Raw genomic sequence first — 15,349 nt, 5'->3', positions numbered from 1 at the left:
GATAACATAAAAAGATTTTTTAGAAAAAAGTACTGAACTATAAAGTGTAAGCATAATTGAGAAGCTACTGTAAGTTTGAAAACGTTGCGATAACAACTAAGGCTCAGAATAACGCACTAAATTTCTAACAGTGTCGATTTCGACACCTCGGCCGTTCTAGTGTTAAAAATTCCAAGAACTTTGGTATTTTTTTAGAACAGCACCATCATGACATCTTGTAATTTTCGATCTTGCAAAGACTTGTAGAATAGTTTCAGTTTGCTAGATACTGCTGAACAGGTTCATCTTGCTAGAACTGTTTTGTTTGCAGTCATTACTGGTTCCCGCATAAGCTAGTTGTGATATATACATTGTAGTTGAACGTTGTAGTGTTAAGGAAATACCTTCTGAAAGGTCACTTCACAGTATAGGCGCTGTCAAGTGCCCTTTTGATATAGCTTTATCTACAATCAGCCCTCGTCGACCACCGTCCATTAGACCTACAGTAACTTTACACTCAACATCTCCGTTGAAGCGTCTTGGGCAATAATTGTAAGCCTGAGGTTTTTAGAGGGGTTGAGCCGAGAATCTAATAATGGGGTTTAAATCGAAAATGCAAAATAACTTTTTGCAGACAGAAGCCAAAGACTTTTTATCAGTTAAATCTGTTATCATCGCAAAGCAAGCTAAATGCGACTTTGTGTTGAAAAATAATCTTTGAAGATAAGTTTTTTTTCAATTTACGGCGGCTTAAATGTACAGTATTATAAACTGAACTAACTTTCATTTTTGACGTAGATATTTTTTCTAAGAATTTGTGTAGCGCATCTTGATGGAAGTGAACATATGATGCGTGAAGCGAAATTCTCTTCTTTACTTTTTCCAAAACATACATTAAACACGATACATCCATTGGAAGCATTGAATCCATCAGGGTTATATTATCTGGAAGCTGACTGACTACTTTTTTTGTCAATTCCAAATCATGAGCTTCCTGAACCCAAGAACAAATTGGAATAAGCGGCAACCAATTTTCCACATCACCATGGTCAAACTCTCCAACAATATTTGTGTCACGTGTAAATTGTTCCATCAGGTCTACGGTCAGTTTATGAAGCTTCATCTTTTTTATGTTAAAATCCTCAGCAACGTCATAAGAAAACAAACCTTCGACCTTGTCCACTACTGCAGGATGCATGAGCCCAAACATAAATTTGCTTACAACTTCCCACAATGGGTCTGTAACTTGATGGAGATATTGCTCAAACTCTTCTTTTGGCATTACAAAAACTGCATACATAGCAGCGAACAACTCTTGCCAAATCAAGTGAGAAAAACAGAACTTCTTATCCCCATCCAAAATTTTAAACTTTATATTTTTCTTTGTTGAAGGAACAAGAAATGATTGGAGCGTTTCAGGATTCATTTCGATGCTCTTCAAATCTTTTGAGTTGAAAACAATTTTGCGTTTTATAAATCCGTTCCATGCAAGCCTTGCTAGCTTCGAAACTTCGTCCTCATTTCCATGCAGGTGGTCAGACCTGATGTAATGACCAAGTGCTTCAACAAATACATCCGTCAAAGATTGAATAGAAAATTCACCGATTTTCTCCACTGACAAATCGACTTTCTCTGAAATATTGTCATTCACTGACATAGCAAGGACACCATGTATAATGATGCAATTGACAGGAACAAAGCATGACGCTGAAACATCAGGATGGGTATGAAGGAATTCTTCAACTTTTTCAAACTTGTCCTGGCAGATTTGTTTGCTTAGTTTGTCCTGTGATACTTGGTTTAATCCAAGAATATCAATCGCAAATTGTGGTCTGCACTCTGGGTCTAGCTCAAAGAATTGTCTGGGCCGAGATGTAATTACTTTTTTAGACAAAGGAAATAATTGACCATTAAATATTCTTCTTGCAAAGGTACTTGCAGATTGGGTTTTAATTGGATTTTTCTGGGACATTTCATCAGTGTTTGCTTCATCCAGACCATCAAATACAAACACTGCATTTGGATTGTCTTTCAGTTTGTCTATCCACATTTCATCAGACTCATCATTATGTTCCCAATGGCACCCAGTCATCATGAAGCGAAATAATGTTGTTTCAGATGAAAAATCAACTTCTCTAAACTGAATATAAAAGATATATTGAGTGTCTGGAAGAACTTTACCATCTAAAATGAGTTGAACCATTCTTTTAGCCAGTGTTGTTTTACCGATTCCTGCTTGCCCAATGAAAGCTACAATGTTTCCATGGCGATTAACAAATGCTCGATGAGCTTCCTCTATTTTCATTTGTTTTCTTTCGACTTCAGCTTCAGCCTCTTCAATAGCGCGATCAAATATTTCGTCAAGATTGACATTTCCTTGTACAGAGCGCATAGCAAGCTGTTCAAATTCCTTTCTTGTATTGTAGTGACCACCTTCATCAAGCTCGTTAAATGACCTTTTAACTCCACTTTGCAATTGAAGACTTTCAAACTTGACAGAAAGGTCAAGATCGATTGGAAGTGATGCGGTTCCAGAAATTTCTTTTGCTCGATTCTTTAAAGTTTTTTTCAACTTTTTCTCTGAAATAAAGTTAGGGCGACTTAGAAAGGTTTTTGTAAAAAATCATGCTCTTGTAGGCTCAAAATACGGACCATGATATGATAATTCCAACTATCTCAAATTTATGCCTCTGGTCCGTTGTTTAACTCCCCGAACATGCCCTTAAAGTTGACCACTTTGTGAATATGGATATTTTCATGCAGTGTTGCCATATAAAATAACTCCATCATATTAAACCTCATCACTTAAATAACGCAATCTGTTTTACAAAATTAAGTAATTTGCAAATATCAAGAACTTTTTTTTGATGAACCTGTTCAGTTCAGTTTATTGTTTTGTTGCACTATCAGCACAACGGGATGACAACGAAAGCCTTTTAAGGTCATCTTTGTCAGCTGCCACCCTCGCCTGTTGCAGGTAACACAGTAATAAAAAAAATGAATTGAAAAAATAAAAAATAAATAATCAGAGTATGAACAGACAAAAATACAATAACCACATTAAAAGGGAAATACGAACACCATGTACAGAAAAAAATAAAAGAATTATCAACATTAAAGCAAACAAGAATTAATTACCATATTGACCAAGATGAAAACCCTTGTACTTGGCTATAAAGACGTTATATCTATCATCTTTCAGCTCATTAGAAATGTCAATCGATAACTTTACACTAGTAAAACATAACATTTTTCCCACTATTTGATTTAACAGGCGGTAAAAACAACGTACATTTTTTGTGATGGCGAGTGTTGTAACTGTAGATAGTATTTGAATTGGTGAAGTTAGCATCATAGAATTTTGGCAATATATCATGCACAATTTTAAACATAAATTTTCCATATTCAAGTTTAATTAAGTCTTCAATCTTTAAAACTTGAAAAGCATGGTAGAGCTCAGTTGTATGAGTTGTTTTCGGTACAAATAAGCATGAACGAATCAATTTATTTTGGAGTACTTGAATTGAAGAAATAACCTAAGTGTTTGGTTAGACCTCCCCAAGTTCAAAATGGAATATTGCACCATAGATTGAAAAAGAGAAAGTACACAATTTTTAATACAGTTAATGAAGCACAGGATCGAAGCCTGTATGCAATACCACAAACTTTTGCTTGTTTTTTACGTAAATTATTTACATGTTCCTTCCAATTTAGTTTTTCATCTAGTAGTACTTCTAAATATTTTATACAATTTTCCCTTTCCAGTTCATTTCCTTGAATTTATAAACTAAAATTTTGTGTGATCTTTTGGTTATAGCAGATCAACATAAAACAAGTTATACAATAATTTGTAGCTATTTATTACCCTTCATCCAAGCATCAATTTTGTCTATTTCACAACTGGCTCTATTTTGAAGAGATGTCAAGCAATGGTCATTCATTTGAAAGTTAGTATCATCGGCAAAAAGTGTTCTTGTAGAGAAAGATGCATTTGGAAGATCATTTACATAAAACAAAAATAACAATGTTCCAAGGATTGTACCTTGTGATACACCACTCTTGACTTCCAGAAAATTTGATCTTGTACTACTAATTTTTATACATTGAAACCTGTTTGTTAAATAGGAAGTTAATATTTTATGAATTTTTCCTCTAAAACCGTAGTGAAAGAGCTTTTTCAAAAGTATGTAATGATCAATTGTGTCAAATGCCTTGACGAAGTCTAAATCGAGCATGTAAATTTGCCATCATCAACACTTGATAGTAATTTTTATATGTGGGGGTTACAGCCAGACTTGTTGTATTGTTTTCGCGGAAACCAATTTTTTCAAAAATTTTAGAAAATTTTGGTAACAGTGATATGGGGCGCAAGTCTTTTATAATCTTTGGTGAATTCACTTTTGAAATAGGAACTATTTGCGATGTTTTGAGAACATCTGGAAATATTTCTGTTGCAAAGCATATGTTTAATAACTTCACTAGGACAGGAGTGACAACTACATTAGCCATTATAATAAATTTGGATGAAAATTCAAAAATTCTTGCAGCTCTGTTTAGTTTTAAATTGCTTATTACATCAAATACCTCATCCTCACTTATGTCTTCAAAACCAAAGGAACAACAATTTGAAGTCGAAAGAAAGTTTTGATAAGAGATCTTTTGTTGTGGGATAGAAGCTGCCAACCAACAAATGAAATTATTTTTGAGTTCTTGAATGACATATCGGTATGTTATTTAATTTAACTGAACATGATTTTTTTCGAATCACACCACCTGTTCTGCTTTGGAAAATGTCAAATTTGCAATTTTTCATTGTCATTATGTGCGGGTAAAGATACAAACCAACTAGGCCATTTTGTTGCCTAATGTGTGTGATAGTTTTTATTCTAACCTCTTATAATATGCTACAGTTTTTAGTAAAAGTAACTTTTAACCTATTAGAATTTTAGACTGTACGGAAGCCTTCAGTAATTGCAACAAATGTGTCCAGTTGCTCAATGCTCATGTTGTCTAGTTGATGTCTTTAATTTGGTATTGCCCTTGTATATATCCCAACGGTGTCCAAACATCAGTCGGGCAACAATAAAAGACTGCAAAAGCAAACGTTGTTCTGGAAAGGTAAACAAAAGACGTAAAGGACAGTCACTCTAGATGGGGACATACTGAAGTGGTTGAAAAGTTCTGCTACCTAGATGAGTATGGATGAAAAAGTGAAAGATTCAATGATATCAAGAATAAGAACTGGTTGCAAAAAAATGAAGGAAGTGTCCGGGATTCTGTGTGGAAGAGTACTTTCCTGGAAAATAAAAGGCATTGTTCATAAGACATGCATAAGAAGTACAATGTGCTGTGGAGCTGAAAGATTAGCCATGAGGATCGAATATATTAACAAGATGGAAGCAACAGAAATGAGAATGCTTTCAATGATGTGTAAAAAAACATCAAGGAAATAATTAGAAATGAGAGTATTAGAGAGATGGTACAAGTAAAAAACATCCTTGAGTTTCTTCGAATCCACCGTTTCTGATGGCATGGACATGTGGAACGCATGTCTGATGACAAGTTTCGAGTAATACCAAAAAAGATTTCTGTCCAGGGGAAGACAATTGGGAGACCAAACAAGAGATGGATAGAGTTGGTGGGAAAAGACATAGATGCAAGGAATCTAAATAGGATTAACTCTAACAACCGGTGTAGCAGTCCAAGAGTTACTGCATGCCAAAAGTTACAAGAGTTGCCAAATATTTCATTTAAATTTTATTTAATTTTGTTATGAAAAATAATTAAATTTTTAACCTCTCAAAAGGTCAGATTAATAATTATAAGTATTTTGTAATGTTAACTGAAGAGCTTGCATTAGTTTGAGAGCAATGAATTCATTACATTTAGTTGAAACAATTTTCGCTTTTCTATCGATTGTGAAAACGCCGGGCACCGCTGGTAACTTTTGGACTGACAGTAACTTCCAGACTGCAACGCCGCAGAAGCAGTCCAAAAGTTACTGCTACTGTAAGTGGGTGTGCTTTTTCGAAATTCTTTTGGGAAAACTTGTAAATGGACTGAAACTTCACTTGGTTAGTAGATTAAACCCTCTGCAAGTATGCGAAAGATGAATCCCAAGGATAAATATTCTCACCACGAAACCATAATTCTAGACTTTAAGTTTCGTGTGACGTGTTTTCGATGGGAGTCCAACGGAAATTCATTGGAATCTCAAAGTGTTCAACACTTTCGTAAAAGCTAAAGCCTTCCCCTCGTGTGAGACTGTGATAGCCTACTCACTGAAGGTTGATGGCGTTTTGACTACCGGTTGGCCTACATGTAGCCTAAGTTACTTTATATTTCTTCAAAACGGTAGTTATGAGAAACCAGACCAAAAATGGGCTCAGTGCTTCATTCACTGGAAAACTTTGGTTTTAACTTTCATGAAATAGGCCTACATAAAATATAGTCAAAGACTATGTTCGTCAACTACAACTCAAGACCAGCGGCTAACAAGTCAGCCTTCAAATGCAAACTTTGCACGATATATTAAGGCCTGTATAGCTTATTAAATGCCACCGATTCACGTATAGCCACGATTTAAACTTTGAAATGTTTGGAGCGATAATCAATTAAACTATTTGTTTCAACACAGCCATATAGCCTGCAACCAGTCAATAAAACACTCATAACACTTGTGAATCGTAGGTTGCATCATAGCACAATCAGGATGACAGCAAAAGACTATAGGCTAAGTGGTCATTTAGTCAATCACCTCCCCATGCAAATTTATTTGCCAACGCACGTAAGGCACGGACACAACTTCAAATGGTATAATACAAACAAATCAGGTTAAAATGATAGCCTACGTAAATTGTTAGGTTACAAATTCAAATTTCATTCCAAAACAGCAACAACTTCTGGTACAAAACTCATCTTTTAACTTTCATCTTATTTTCGCTTCATTCCCAATTACGTTTCTGCTGTAAATCATGTTGTTAAGATGCAATGGTGGATAAGTCTTAATTCAAGTTCAACATGTTTCCAATGTTGAAATCATTTATACAAATCTGCTGCAAGCGTCAAATCTGAAAACCCTGTTTAAGTAACTTCTGGACTGGCAGTAACTTTCAGACTGCGTATACGCGGTCCAGAAGTTACGGTAACTTTCAGACTGCAGTAACTCCTGGACCGTTACACCGGAAAGCATGGCCAAAGGGCCTAAAAAGTGGTCATTAACTTTTATCGGGGACAATGATGCATGATGCCATTAATAGCTTCACAGTTCACAATAAAAGAATTATGATTCAACACGTTTGATACAGAGATTCAAAAGTCTTTGTTTAATAAAGTGATAGTAGGAGTCTATTTCCGAGTTTGGCAACCTTTCTACAGTCTTCTGCCAAAAGCAACGTCTACACAGCTCGCCTGCCCTTGATGAAAATAAGTTGTGAAAACGTTTTATTTTCGAATTAAGAAAACTTCTTTTGAAAGCTTTTATCATAGTAGTTTTCTATACTTATAAAATCATCGGTTTACTTGTAATTCGTTTTTTACTGGTTTTAGAATCTCAAATGTTTTTATTTAAGAGGGTTAAAACAATTTTAAATTGCAGACTTAATTATAGTAAGTTAGAATAAGTTATAGGCCCAATTATAAGCCCCACGTACAAACACTGTAAGTTGAGCCTCCGGCCTACGCTATCTGTTGCATCTGTTTACTCATTTCACGCTTTAGAGAAGAATTATGGGATCCTAGTAAACACTTAACTAGGTTTCACTTTCTCAGAAAATAATATTTCAATAAAAAATTTCAAATGCTCCCAATTATGTAAAAGAAGTATTTGCATCAAAGTTAACCCTATCTGTAGCAACACGGGGTTTTATGAGGACGCTCCACACTAGTAGTGAAATATTTCACAGAAGGAAATATGCTAGAAATGTGAAGTTTTTTGCCTTTTAGTTTTTATTCTTTGCGAATTTTCTTAACCTACACTGGTCATTTTACTACCTTTCTGCCCTTCACAATAAAGCATTTCGTCTCAGGTGACTATACATTTTCGTGCAATCCTAGTTATATTTATGTTAATGTTAGTGCAATATAAATGTTAGTGCAATTACTTTGAAATGTAAAAACGCTCAAAAATGCCTTATGTTTATGAGCAAAAGTACTTTTATGTTTAGTTTACCATTACTCTCTGTTATAATTCAAAAATTTCAATTTTGAAGCTATTTTCGGAAAATTAGAATAAAAACCGACTTTCGGACATTTTTTCATCTCAAACACATTATTTCAATAAATTGTGGGTAAACATACGCACAATACACATGACTATTATCTTGTAAAATATTTTGGCTCTGTGATTTTCATAGCTTCCGTTATTAGCGATTAATTACCACGGGGCTATGATATCCCGTGACGTACCTTCCGCGTACGAAAACAACTAGTACTAAGATAGGGTTAAACAATTAGTTCTGTTTCAGGAGTTGGCAACATTTCTCTCTACAGTCTTCTTCCAAAAGCAAACTCTACACAGCTCGCCTGGCTGTAAACTACTAATTTGCTGAAAATAAGTTGTCAAAACGTTTTTTTCTCTGCTAAAGTAAACTTCTTTTGAAAGCTTTCATCCAAATAGTTTCGCATACTTATAAAACATCGGTCTACTTGTAATTTGTTTCTTTTTCTGGTTTTAGAATCTCAAATATTTCGGATTCAGAGCGTTCAAACAGATAACAGGCAAAGCGTCAAGAAGCACATTCTTTTGACGCAAAATGTAGAATGAAATAATCAAGAAAATTTGATATCAATTTTATAAATACTTTCAGCATATGCAAATGAGCAACGCACAGACTGCTAATCATTCAGCGGCACCTAGTAGATAAAATAATCTACTAGCACCAATAATTCGAGAAGGGGAAACTTTATTGTCTATCTCGGTGACTGGGCCTGCTGTACCAGTGATTCAAAGCCTCTACGAGTATGTGAAATTGCACGATTGAGCTTCTGAAAATGTTTTCTCAGCCAGAGTGTGAATTTTTAAGTGTAATTAATTGAATTAAACTGTCACTCAAGCTAAACCATTAATAAAGGTGAGTCCAATACTGGAATCCAACCATCGGGGATGAGAGGATAAGGTTATCATTGTACTAAGCCTTCTGCACTAACGAGAGTAGGGTGGCCAGTTCCTTTCTCTCTGCCGCGTTTCCTACAGCAACTACGCCCACCCATTTATTACACCCTGGGTACAGATGAGTGGTGTTTATCAACCAGTTGTCAAAACCATTAATACAAAGGTTTAATCATTACCAGGACTCCATAAGCAATCTTTACACTGAAAGCTTGTTGAAATTAAAACGGAATCATTACTTTTCGGGAATCTTCAGGGGTGGCATTTAACATAATAAGCGTATGATAAAAATATTTAAGCTGAAAGAACATGAGGTATCCCAAATATTTCAAACCTTAAAACGAATAATAATGCAATAAGTAAACTTGTATAAAGTATAAAATGCAAAATATAAGATATCTGACAAACCATGACTCAGCATAACGCAAACCCACCTTGTAGAGGATGATTGTGGACATTTGTCACATTCTTAATCTGGTATTGAATATAATGATTGACTGTGTCAGCTGATCTTACAAAGCCAGCAGAGCCACTGAAGGTTGTTGAAGATTGTTCCTGAAATATAAATAATAATGATAAGTGACATGAATCGTAAACAAAATGGTAGTAACATGCAAAGGTGGGCAGTAACTAGTTACAAAAGTAACTAGTTACTGTAACTAGTTACTTTTTAAGTAACTGTAATTGTAACTTCGTTACTATTTTCCAAAAGTAACGAAACGTGGTAACTAGTTCCTATTTTAGCACTTTTTTCAACAGTTACAGTTACAAGTTACTTTTGCATTGGAATTTCAGTTTCTAATTGCCGTTTATTTCTCTGCACGTGCTTGTGTCTTGCTTTGTGCGTGTTTGCTGCGTTTTGCGCAATAATGCATTTTTCTCGCAGCTGTATCAGGCATGGGTGCGCTTTAACCGTCTCCGTACGGGCGTCGGGCTTTTCCGCTCAACCATGCACCGATGGAAATGGCCTCTTCCTCCTTCTGTGAATGTGGTACCGAGGAACAGACCGCAGACCACATCATTGATTGATTGAATCTTTTGTCCTCGGACTGGGAAAGCTTCTTGCAGAGCTTAATCCTGGCAGTTTCGCATACTTGTAAACTAAAGGCTTTAAATTACTGACGCAGGCCCGGTCACCGAGATTGACAGAGTGAAGTTTCCGATTGTTGAAGTCTTGTTGCCGGGGATTTATTGCATCCATTAGATGCCGCTAAATGGAGAGCAGTCCTTAACGTGCGTTGCCCAAGCGCACTCCCTGAGAGTCGAACCAGCGCCGCTTGATCTTGAAGTTTCTTCGTTCCAGAAGTGACGCGCTAACCAATTGAACTATCGGGCGGACATCATCAATGACTGTAGCCTACTATCTTAAAGCCACCTAACGGAGTGGAAGGTCTGCATGTCATGGGTGGTGAAACCAAAGACTGGCTGCTCTCTAGTAGCCTTCCAGTGTAGTCTGGGAACATCGTAAATTAGAACCTCGGCTCCAGAGGCTCACACGACGACGACGATTGGGCAAGGACATTTTAAAGCCCAAAAGGGCAGCCCTAAGTGATGAGCACTTTGAAATGCTCGTATTTCTCAAAGGAAATAAACATATAAGCCACTGAGTAATGCTTTTTTTAATAAAACAATGTAGCTTTTGTACTTGTGCTGTTATGTTAGCATGGATGGCTCTAACACTGTAAACATTGCGGTTAAACTGGACTTGCATGCAGAGCTGGCCAGGTGCAGAATTTTATGTTCAGATTTGTGAGTGACTGAAAGTAACTAGTAGGCTAACTGTAACTAGTAACGGTAACTAGTTACTTTTTAAAATCGGTAACTGTAACGGTAACTCAGTTACTTTTTGGCCAAGTAACTGTAACTCAGTTACTTTTGAAAGTAAGTTTGCCCACCTTTGGTAACATGATACCGGTAGAGAAGAAGTACGGCAATAACTGCCAGCACATTGTGTGCAGACTTACCCAAACCCCACAACGAAATTTAAGATATTTTTTCTATTCTGTATGAAATATATGAAGTAATTAAATAAAAGTAATCAAGTATAACATAATTGTCAAGTCATTAAAATGCAAACGAATCTTTATACTTCAATACCACAAATTAAAATGCAAATGATCTGTACTGCTCTACAATGAACATCTGTATTGGATGCAAAGCTACAGTTTATTCAACACACTACAACAAAATATTTCGCTGGGCTGCTGGTAGTTTTGCTCAAATTTAAAAGTTAATTGTTAACTTTTGAGTACTAGTGTTCGATTTTCGATCAATATCCGACACGGACCTGACCAGCAATTTCAGTAGATCTTTTCAGCAAACGTTGTAATATTGGAATAACATCACAGGTCATGAAATTATTGGCCAAGAAGATGAAACTCACTCATTTATTTTGCTTTATAGACAACTCCGGTCTGGGGTCATGGCCTAATGATGTTGATTCAGGTTTTGACAATTGTTACAATATGTAAACATATGAAGAGTCCAGGTGCAAAACGATCAAACTACCAAAACCAACTTTTCGAGTAAACTGAACTTTAAGTTTGAGATCGATCGTTTAGTGGCTGAACCCTGTTATTTTAAAGCATTACTTTGAGAGATATTGATGGTTTTGCTGCAAAAAAAGGCTGCTACATAAAACGTTCGATGTTAACACAACAGAAGATGGAAAAATCTAAAAATCACAAACTATGGAGTTTGATTGTTATGCACCTGTCCTCTTCATATAGTTATTGATAATGATGAATAATTGAACAGACTTGTTTTTACACACATGGCTGGAACGTGCGTTTGGATTACAGACTTTATGTCTCGTATAGTCATAAACAAATTAGTCATCAGGTATTTGAAACTTATTTGTTTAACTTCAACTGAACATAAGTCACAAAAATAAGAAATGGAAACACAAAACATACGTTTGATGATTTCTGAGGCATCTCATTTGATGAATAAAGTAATTAATTAATAAAGTAATAAGACAAAATAAGTCATCAGGTATTTGAAATTTATGTTTAACGTCATTGGCTATTTAGTACTTAAACTTGATATAAATCATAAAAATAATAAGTGGAAACACTGAACGTACGTTTGCTGATTTCTGAGGCATCTCAGTAGATGAATGTCGTTCACATTCACCAAGTTGCTGATGCTCAGCAGGTGATGGATCAGTAGATGAATGTCCTTCATCTTCGTTAAGTTTCTGATACTCAGCAGGTGATGACTCAGTAGATGAATGTCGTTCACCTTCATCAAGTTGCTGATGCTCAGCAGGTGGTGGATCAGTAGATGAATGTCGTTCACCTTCATCAAGTTGCTGATGCTCAGCAGGTGGTGGATCAGCAGATGAATGTCGTTCACCTTCATCAAGTTGCTGATGCTCAGCAGGTGGTGGTTCAGTAGATGAATGTCGTTCACCTTCATCAAGTTGCTGATGCTCAGCAGGTGGTGAATCAGTAGATGAATGTCGTTCACCTTCATCAAGTTGCTGATGCTCAGCAGGTGGTGGATCAGTAGATGAATGTCGTTCACCTTCATCAAGTTGCTGATGCTCAGCAGGTGGTGGTTCAGTAGATGAATGTCGTTCACCTTCATCAAGTTGCTGATGCTCAGCAGGTGGTGAATCAGTAGATGAATGTCGTTCACCTTCATCAAGTTGCTGATGCTCAGCAGATGGTGAATCAGTAGATGAATGTCGTTCACCTTCATCAAGTTGCTGATGCTCAGCAGATGGTGGATCAGTAGATGAATGTCGTTCACCTTCATCAAGTTGCTGATGCTTAGCAGGTGATGGATCAGTAGATGAATGTCGTTCACCTTCATCAAGTTGCTGATGCTCAGCAGGTGGTGGATCAGTAGATGAATGTCGTTCACCTTCATCAAGTTGCTGATGCTCAGCAGATGGTGGATCAGTAGATGAATGTCGTTCACCTTCATCAAGTTGCTGATGCTCAGCAGATGGTGGATCAGTAGATGAATGTCGTTCACCTTCATCAAGTTGCTGATGCTCAGCAGGTGGTGGATCAGTAGATGAATGTCGTTCACCTTCATCAAGTTGCTGATGCTCAGCAGGTGGTGGATCAGTAGATTGTCCGCAACCCATCACATTATCATATTATCAACTGTGCGCCAGAAGTTAATCAATAGCAGCAATTACCCTGTAGAAAAACTCTGAAAGGATAAAAGTAAAGTTTAGTCTGCAATGCTGATCATAAAATTTAAAATTGTTCACACTTCATCGTTTTCATTAATTCGCTTGTTCTACAGGATTAAAGTTTTGAAGCTAAATGAACCCTGTGGAAAAAAGGGGTGCTGCACAATCCGTTAAAAGATTACAAAAACATTTTGGTGTGAATTTGTTTTTTTAATTCAAAACCATAGAAAAACAAAAAAATAACTTTGTTGCACTTTGAGCACACACTTCTCGTATTCTTTCTGCACCTGTTGCAACTACCTTGAGTTTATGTTGGTAGCCCTAGGAATTGGTGTGGAATAGTAGGCCATAAAAGCGTATATCCTGTGGTAGTTAAGAAAAACACTACTTGCTGTTGCACGGTGTTCTTGAATGTTCAGCAAGCACTGAATTATTTGTCTTCTATAATCAAGATGCGTTTTATCGCTTTTCAAGCTTGCAGTGAATCCTCTATGCATTTCGTGGATTTCAGCTACTGTGTCCACTCGCAGGTATATTGAGAAGATAACTCGGGCCCACTACCAATGAGATCGTGAGTTCCAAATTCAAGACAATTTGGAACTTTAAAGTCTACAGATTTTCCCAAAGCCTATTCTCCGTTCCATAGCTGATGAAATTACATCGAGTTTTCAGTCAGAGCGATTCTTACCCAGACACAAAATCAATAAATTTTGTTGTCTGGGAACTTTTAAGGTTACCTGAAACATTTTGCTTGGTTGATGTCCACCGTTCTCTCTATTGACTCCAGTGAACCCTTCTCATGTATTTGTGCGCAGCTAATTAACTGAGGTACGTCTTGATGACGTCATACTATCGCTTTCTAGCCTGGTAATTAACCCTACTCATGTCCTCCACTTCATCCATTTCAATTCTTCAATTGAGATTTACTAAAACTGAATCACTCATTAATGCAGACCACACAAGTTTTAATAAAAAATTCTAAGGATGAAGCTAACAACGTGAACAAGGTTGACTACTAATGTAACTGCAATTTCTATGATTGTATTGCCCAACACAATCATCACAAACAGTAATGAGAGAAAAGCTATTCGCACAAAAACGATGGCATGGACAGACCAAAGTCCAGTGCCATAATGTAAATAATGTTAAGTGCCATATCGATCTAAATGCAGCCAACAGAAAATAAACTAATAATACTTTCTGAAAAAGATTTCAAATTAAATTAATCGTTTGTTGCTACATAGTGAACGAAAACTTTGTAAACACAGTTTTCAATACTATACACGCTGATCCTACACTGTGACAAAGACACTGTTGAAAAATGACTTTTGAAAGGACGTGCTGACAATGAGGTGAAAAACAATAACAAAGGGCGCTGATTGCGGATCAAATTTCTTGCTAAATCATTGTATAAGAAACGTTACTTTTATCAATTTTCTTTGTCTTTTCAACCGCTTGTGTGACCTTTCCTCTGACAAACTAATGACATCTTTTCTGAGTTGCTTTGATAACAAACAGGTGGCAGTCTGTGTTGTAGAAAGTCAAGCAAACACTGAAAGTAATTAATAAAACATAATATGCTTTTACAATAGGCTACTGGAATATAAACTTATCTCCCATAATTATCAGTTACAATACATTACTACTACTAACGCAACAACGAAAGTAGGCAACATCTCAACCAAACGTATAGAAACATTCGACTCAATAAGCATTCGACTCAATAAGCCTGCCCTAGTCGAATATTAATATCAGGTCGAATATCCTAGTCGAATATTAATATAATATAGGCTAATATCTGGAAACGTTTGTTTCAGATTTGTAACGCACCAAGAGGAAGCTACGTGAGATTCATCAGTACATGGGATTCATCAGCTACAAGAAGTAAAAGGCTAATCCAAGCATGACAATATGAGAGCAAACTCACCGATGGAACAACTCGAATAAATTCAACTCAAAAATCAAATTGAATCGTGTTTCCTGTTCTAGTATAAATAATAAAGTGTCTGTTTAACAGTTTTATTCTTGCTACTCAACTTTGCTTTCACATTACAAGTGGGTTGTTTAACTTGGCATTTTATATTGTTGTAGTGTACCCAAGTGTTGACTGT

General features: G+C 36.2%; 2 protein-coding genes across 3 annotated transcripts in view; both read right to left on the bottom strand.

Moving 5' to 3' along the window:
• Nucleotides 1-9,600, bottom strand: part of LOC145767122 (NACHT, LRR and PYD domains-containing protein 13-like) — a 207,471-nt gene extending 197,871 nt beyond the window's left edge. Inside the window, exon 1 of one of the 2 annotated variants that reach the window (XM_082578884.1) lies at nt 9,523-9,600. In XM_082578884.1, coding sequence (XP_082435010.1) covers nt 9,523-9,546 — 24 coding nt within the window. In that variant the 5' untranslated portion in view covers nt 9,547-9,600. Of the gene's footprint in view, nt 1-760; nt 870-9,522 lie in introns of those variants that run through there. The other variant, XM_082578885.1, reaches the window with a different exon arrangement.
• On the bottom strand, nt 787-3,229 carry LOC145765980 (NACHT, LRR and PYD domains-containing protein 3-like). The gene is made up of 3 exons (XM_082577631.1): nt 3,118-3,229; nt 944-2,559; nt 787-807 (listed from the first exon to the last, which is right to left on the bottom strand). The coding sequence occupies exons 1-3, from the start codon at nt 3,227-3,229 to the stop codon at nt 787-789; spliced, it is 1,749 nt and encodes a 582-aa protein (XP_082433757.1).
• Nucleotides 9,601-15,349: the final 5,749 nt, after the last annotated feature.

Source organism: Aplidium turbinatum, chromosome 3 (assembly GCF_918807975.1).
Source record: "Aplidium turbinatum chromosome 3, kaAplTurb1.1, whole genome shotgun sequence".
NCBI classification, from domain to species: domain Eukaryota; kingdom Metazoa; phylum Chordata; class Ascidiacea; order Aplousobranchia; family Polyclinidae; genus Aplidium; species Aplidium turbinatum.
Note: the sequence above shows the minus strand (reverse complement) of the source record. Positions and strands in the feature narration are given on the sequence as shown.

Coding starts and splice junctions, on each gene's coding strand:
- LOC145765980 (XM_082577631.1), bottom strand. CDS start 3,229: ATGTTATGTTTTACTAGTGTAAAGTTATCGATTGACATTTCTAATGAG. Junction 2,560..3,117: donor TTTTCATCTTGGTCAATATG/GTAATTAATTCT, acceptor ACTTTATTTCAG/AGAAAAAGTTGAAAAAAACT. Junction 808..943: donor ATTTGGAATTGACAAAAAAA/GTAGTCAGTCAG, acceptor ACTTCCATCAAG/ATGCGCTACACAAATTCTTA.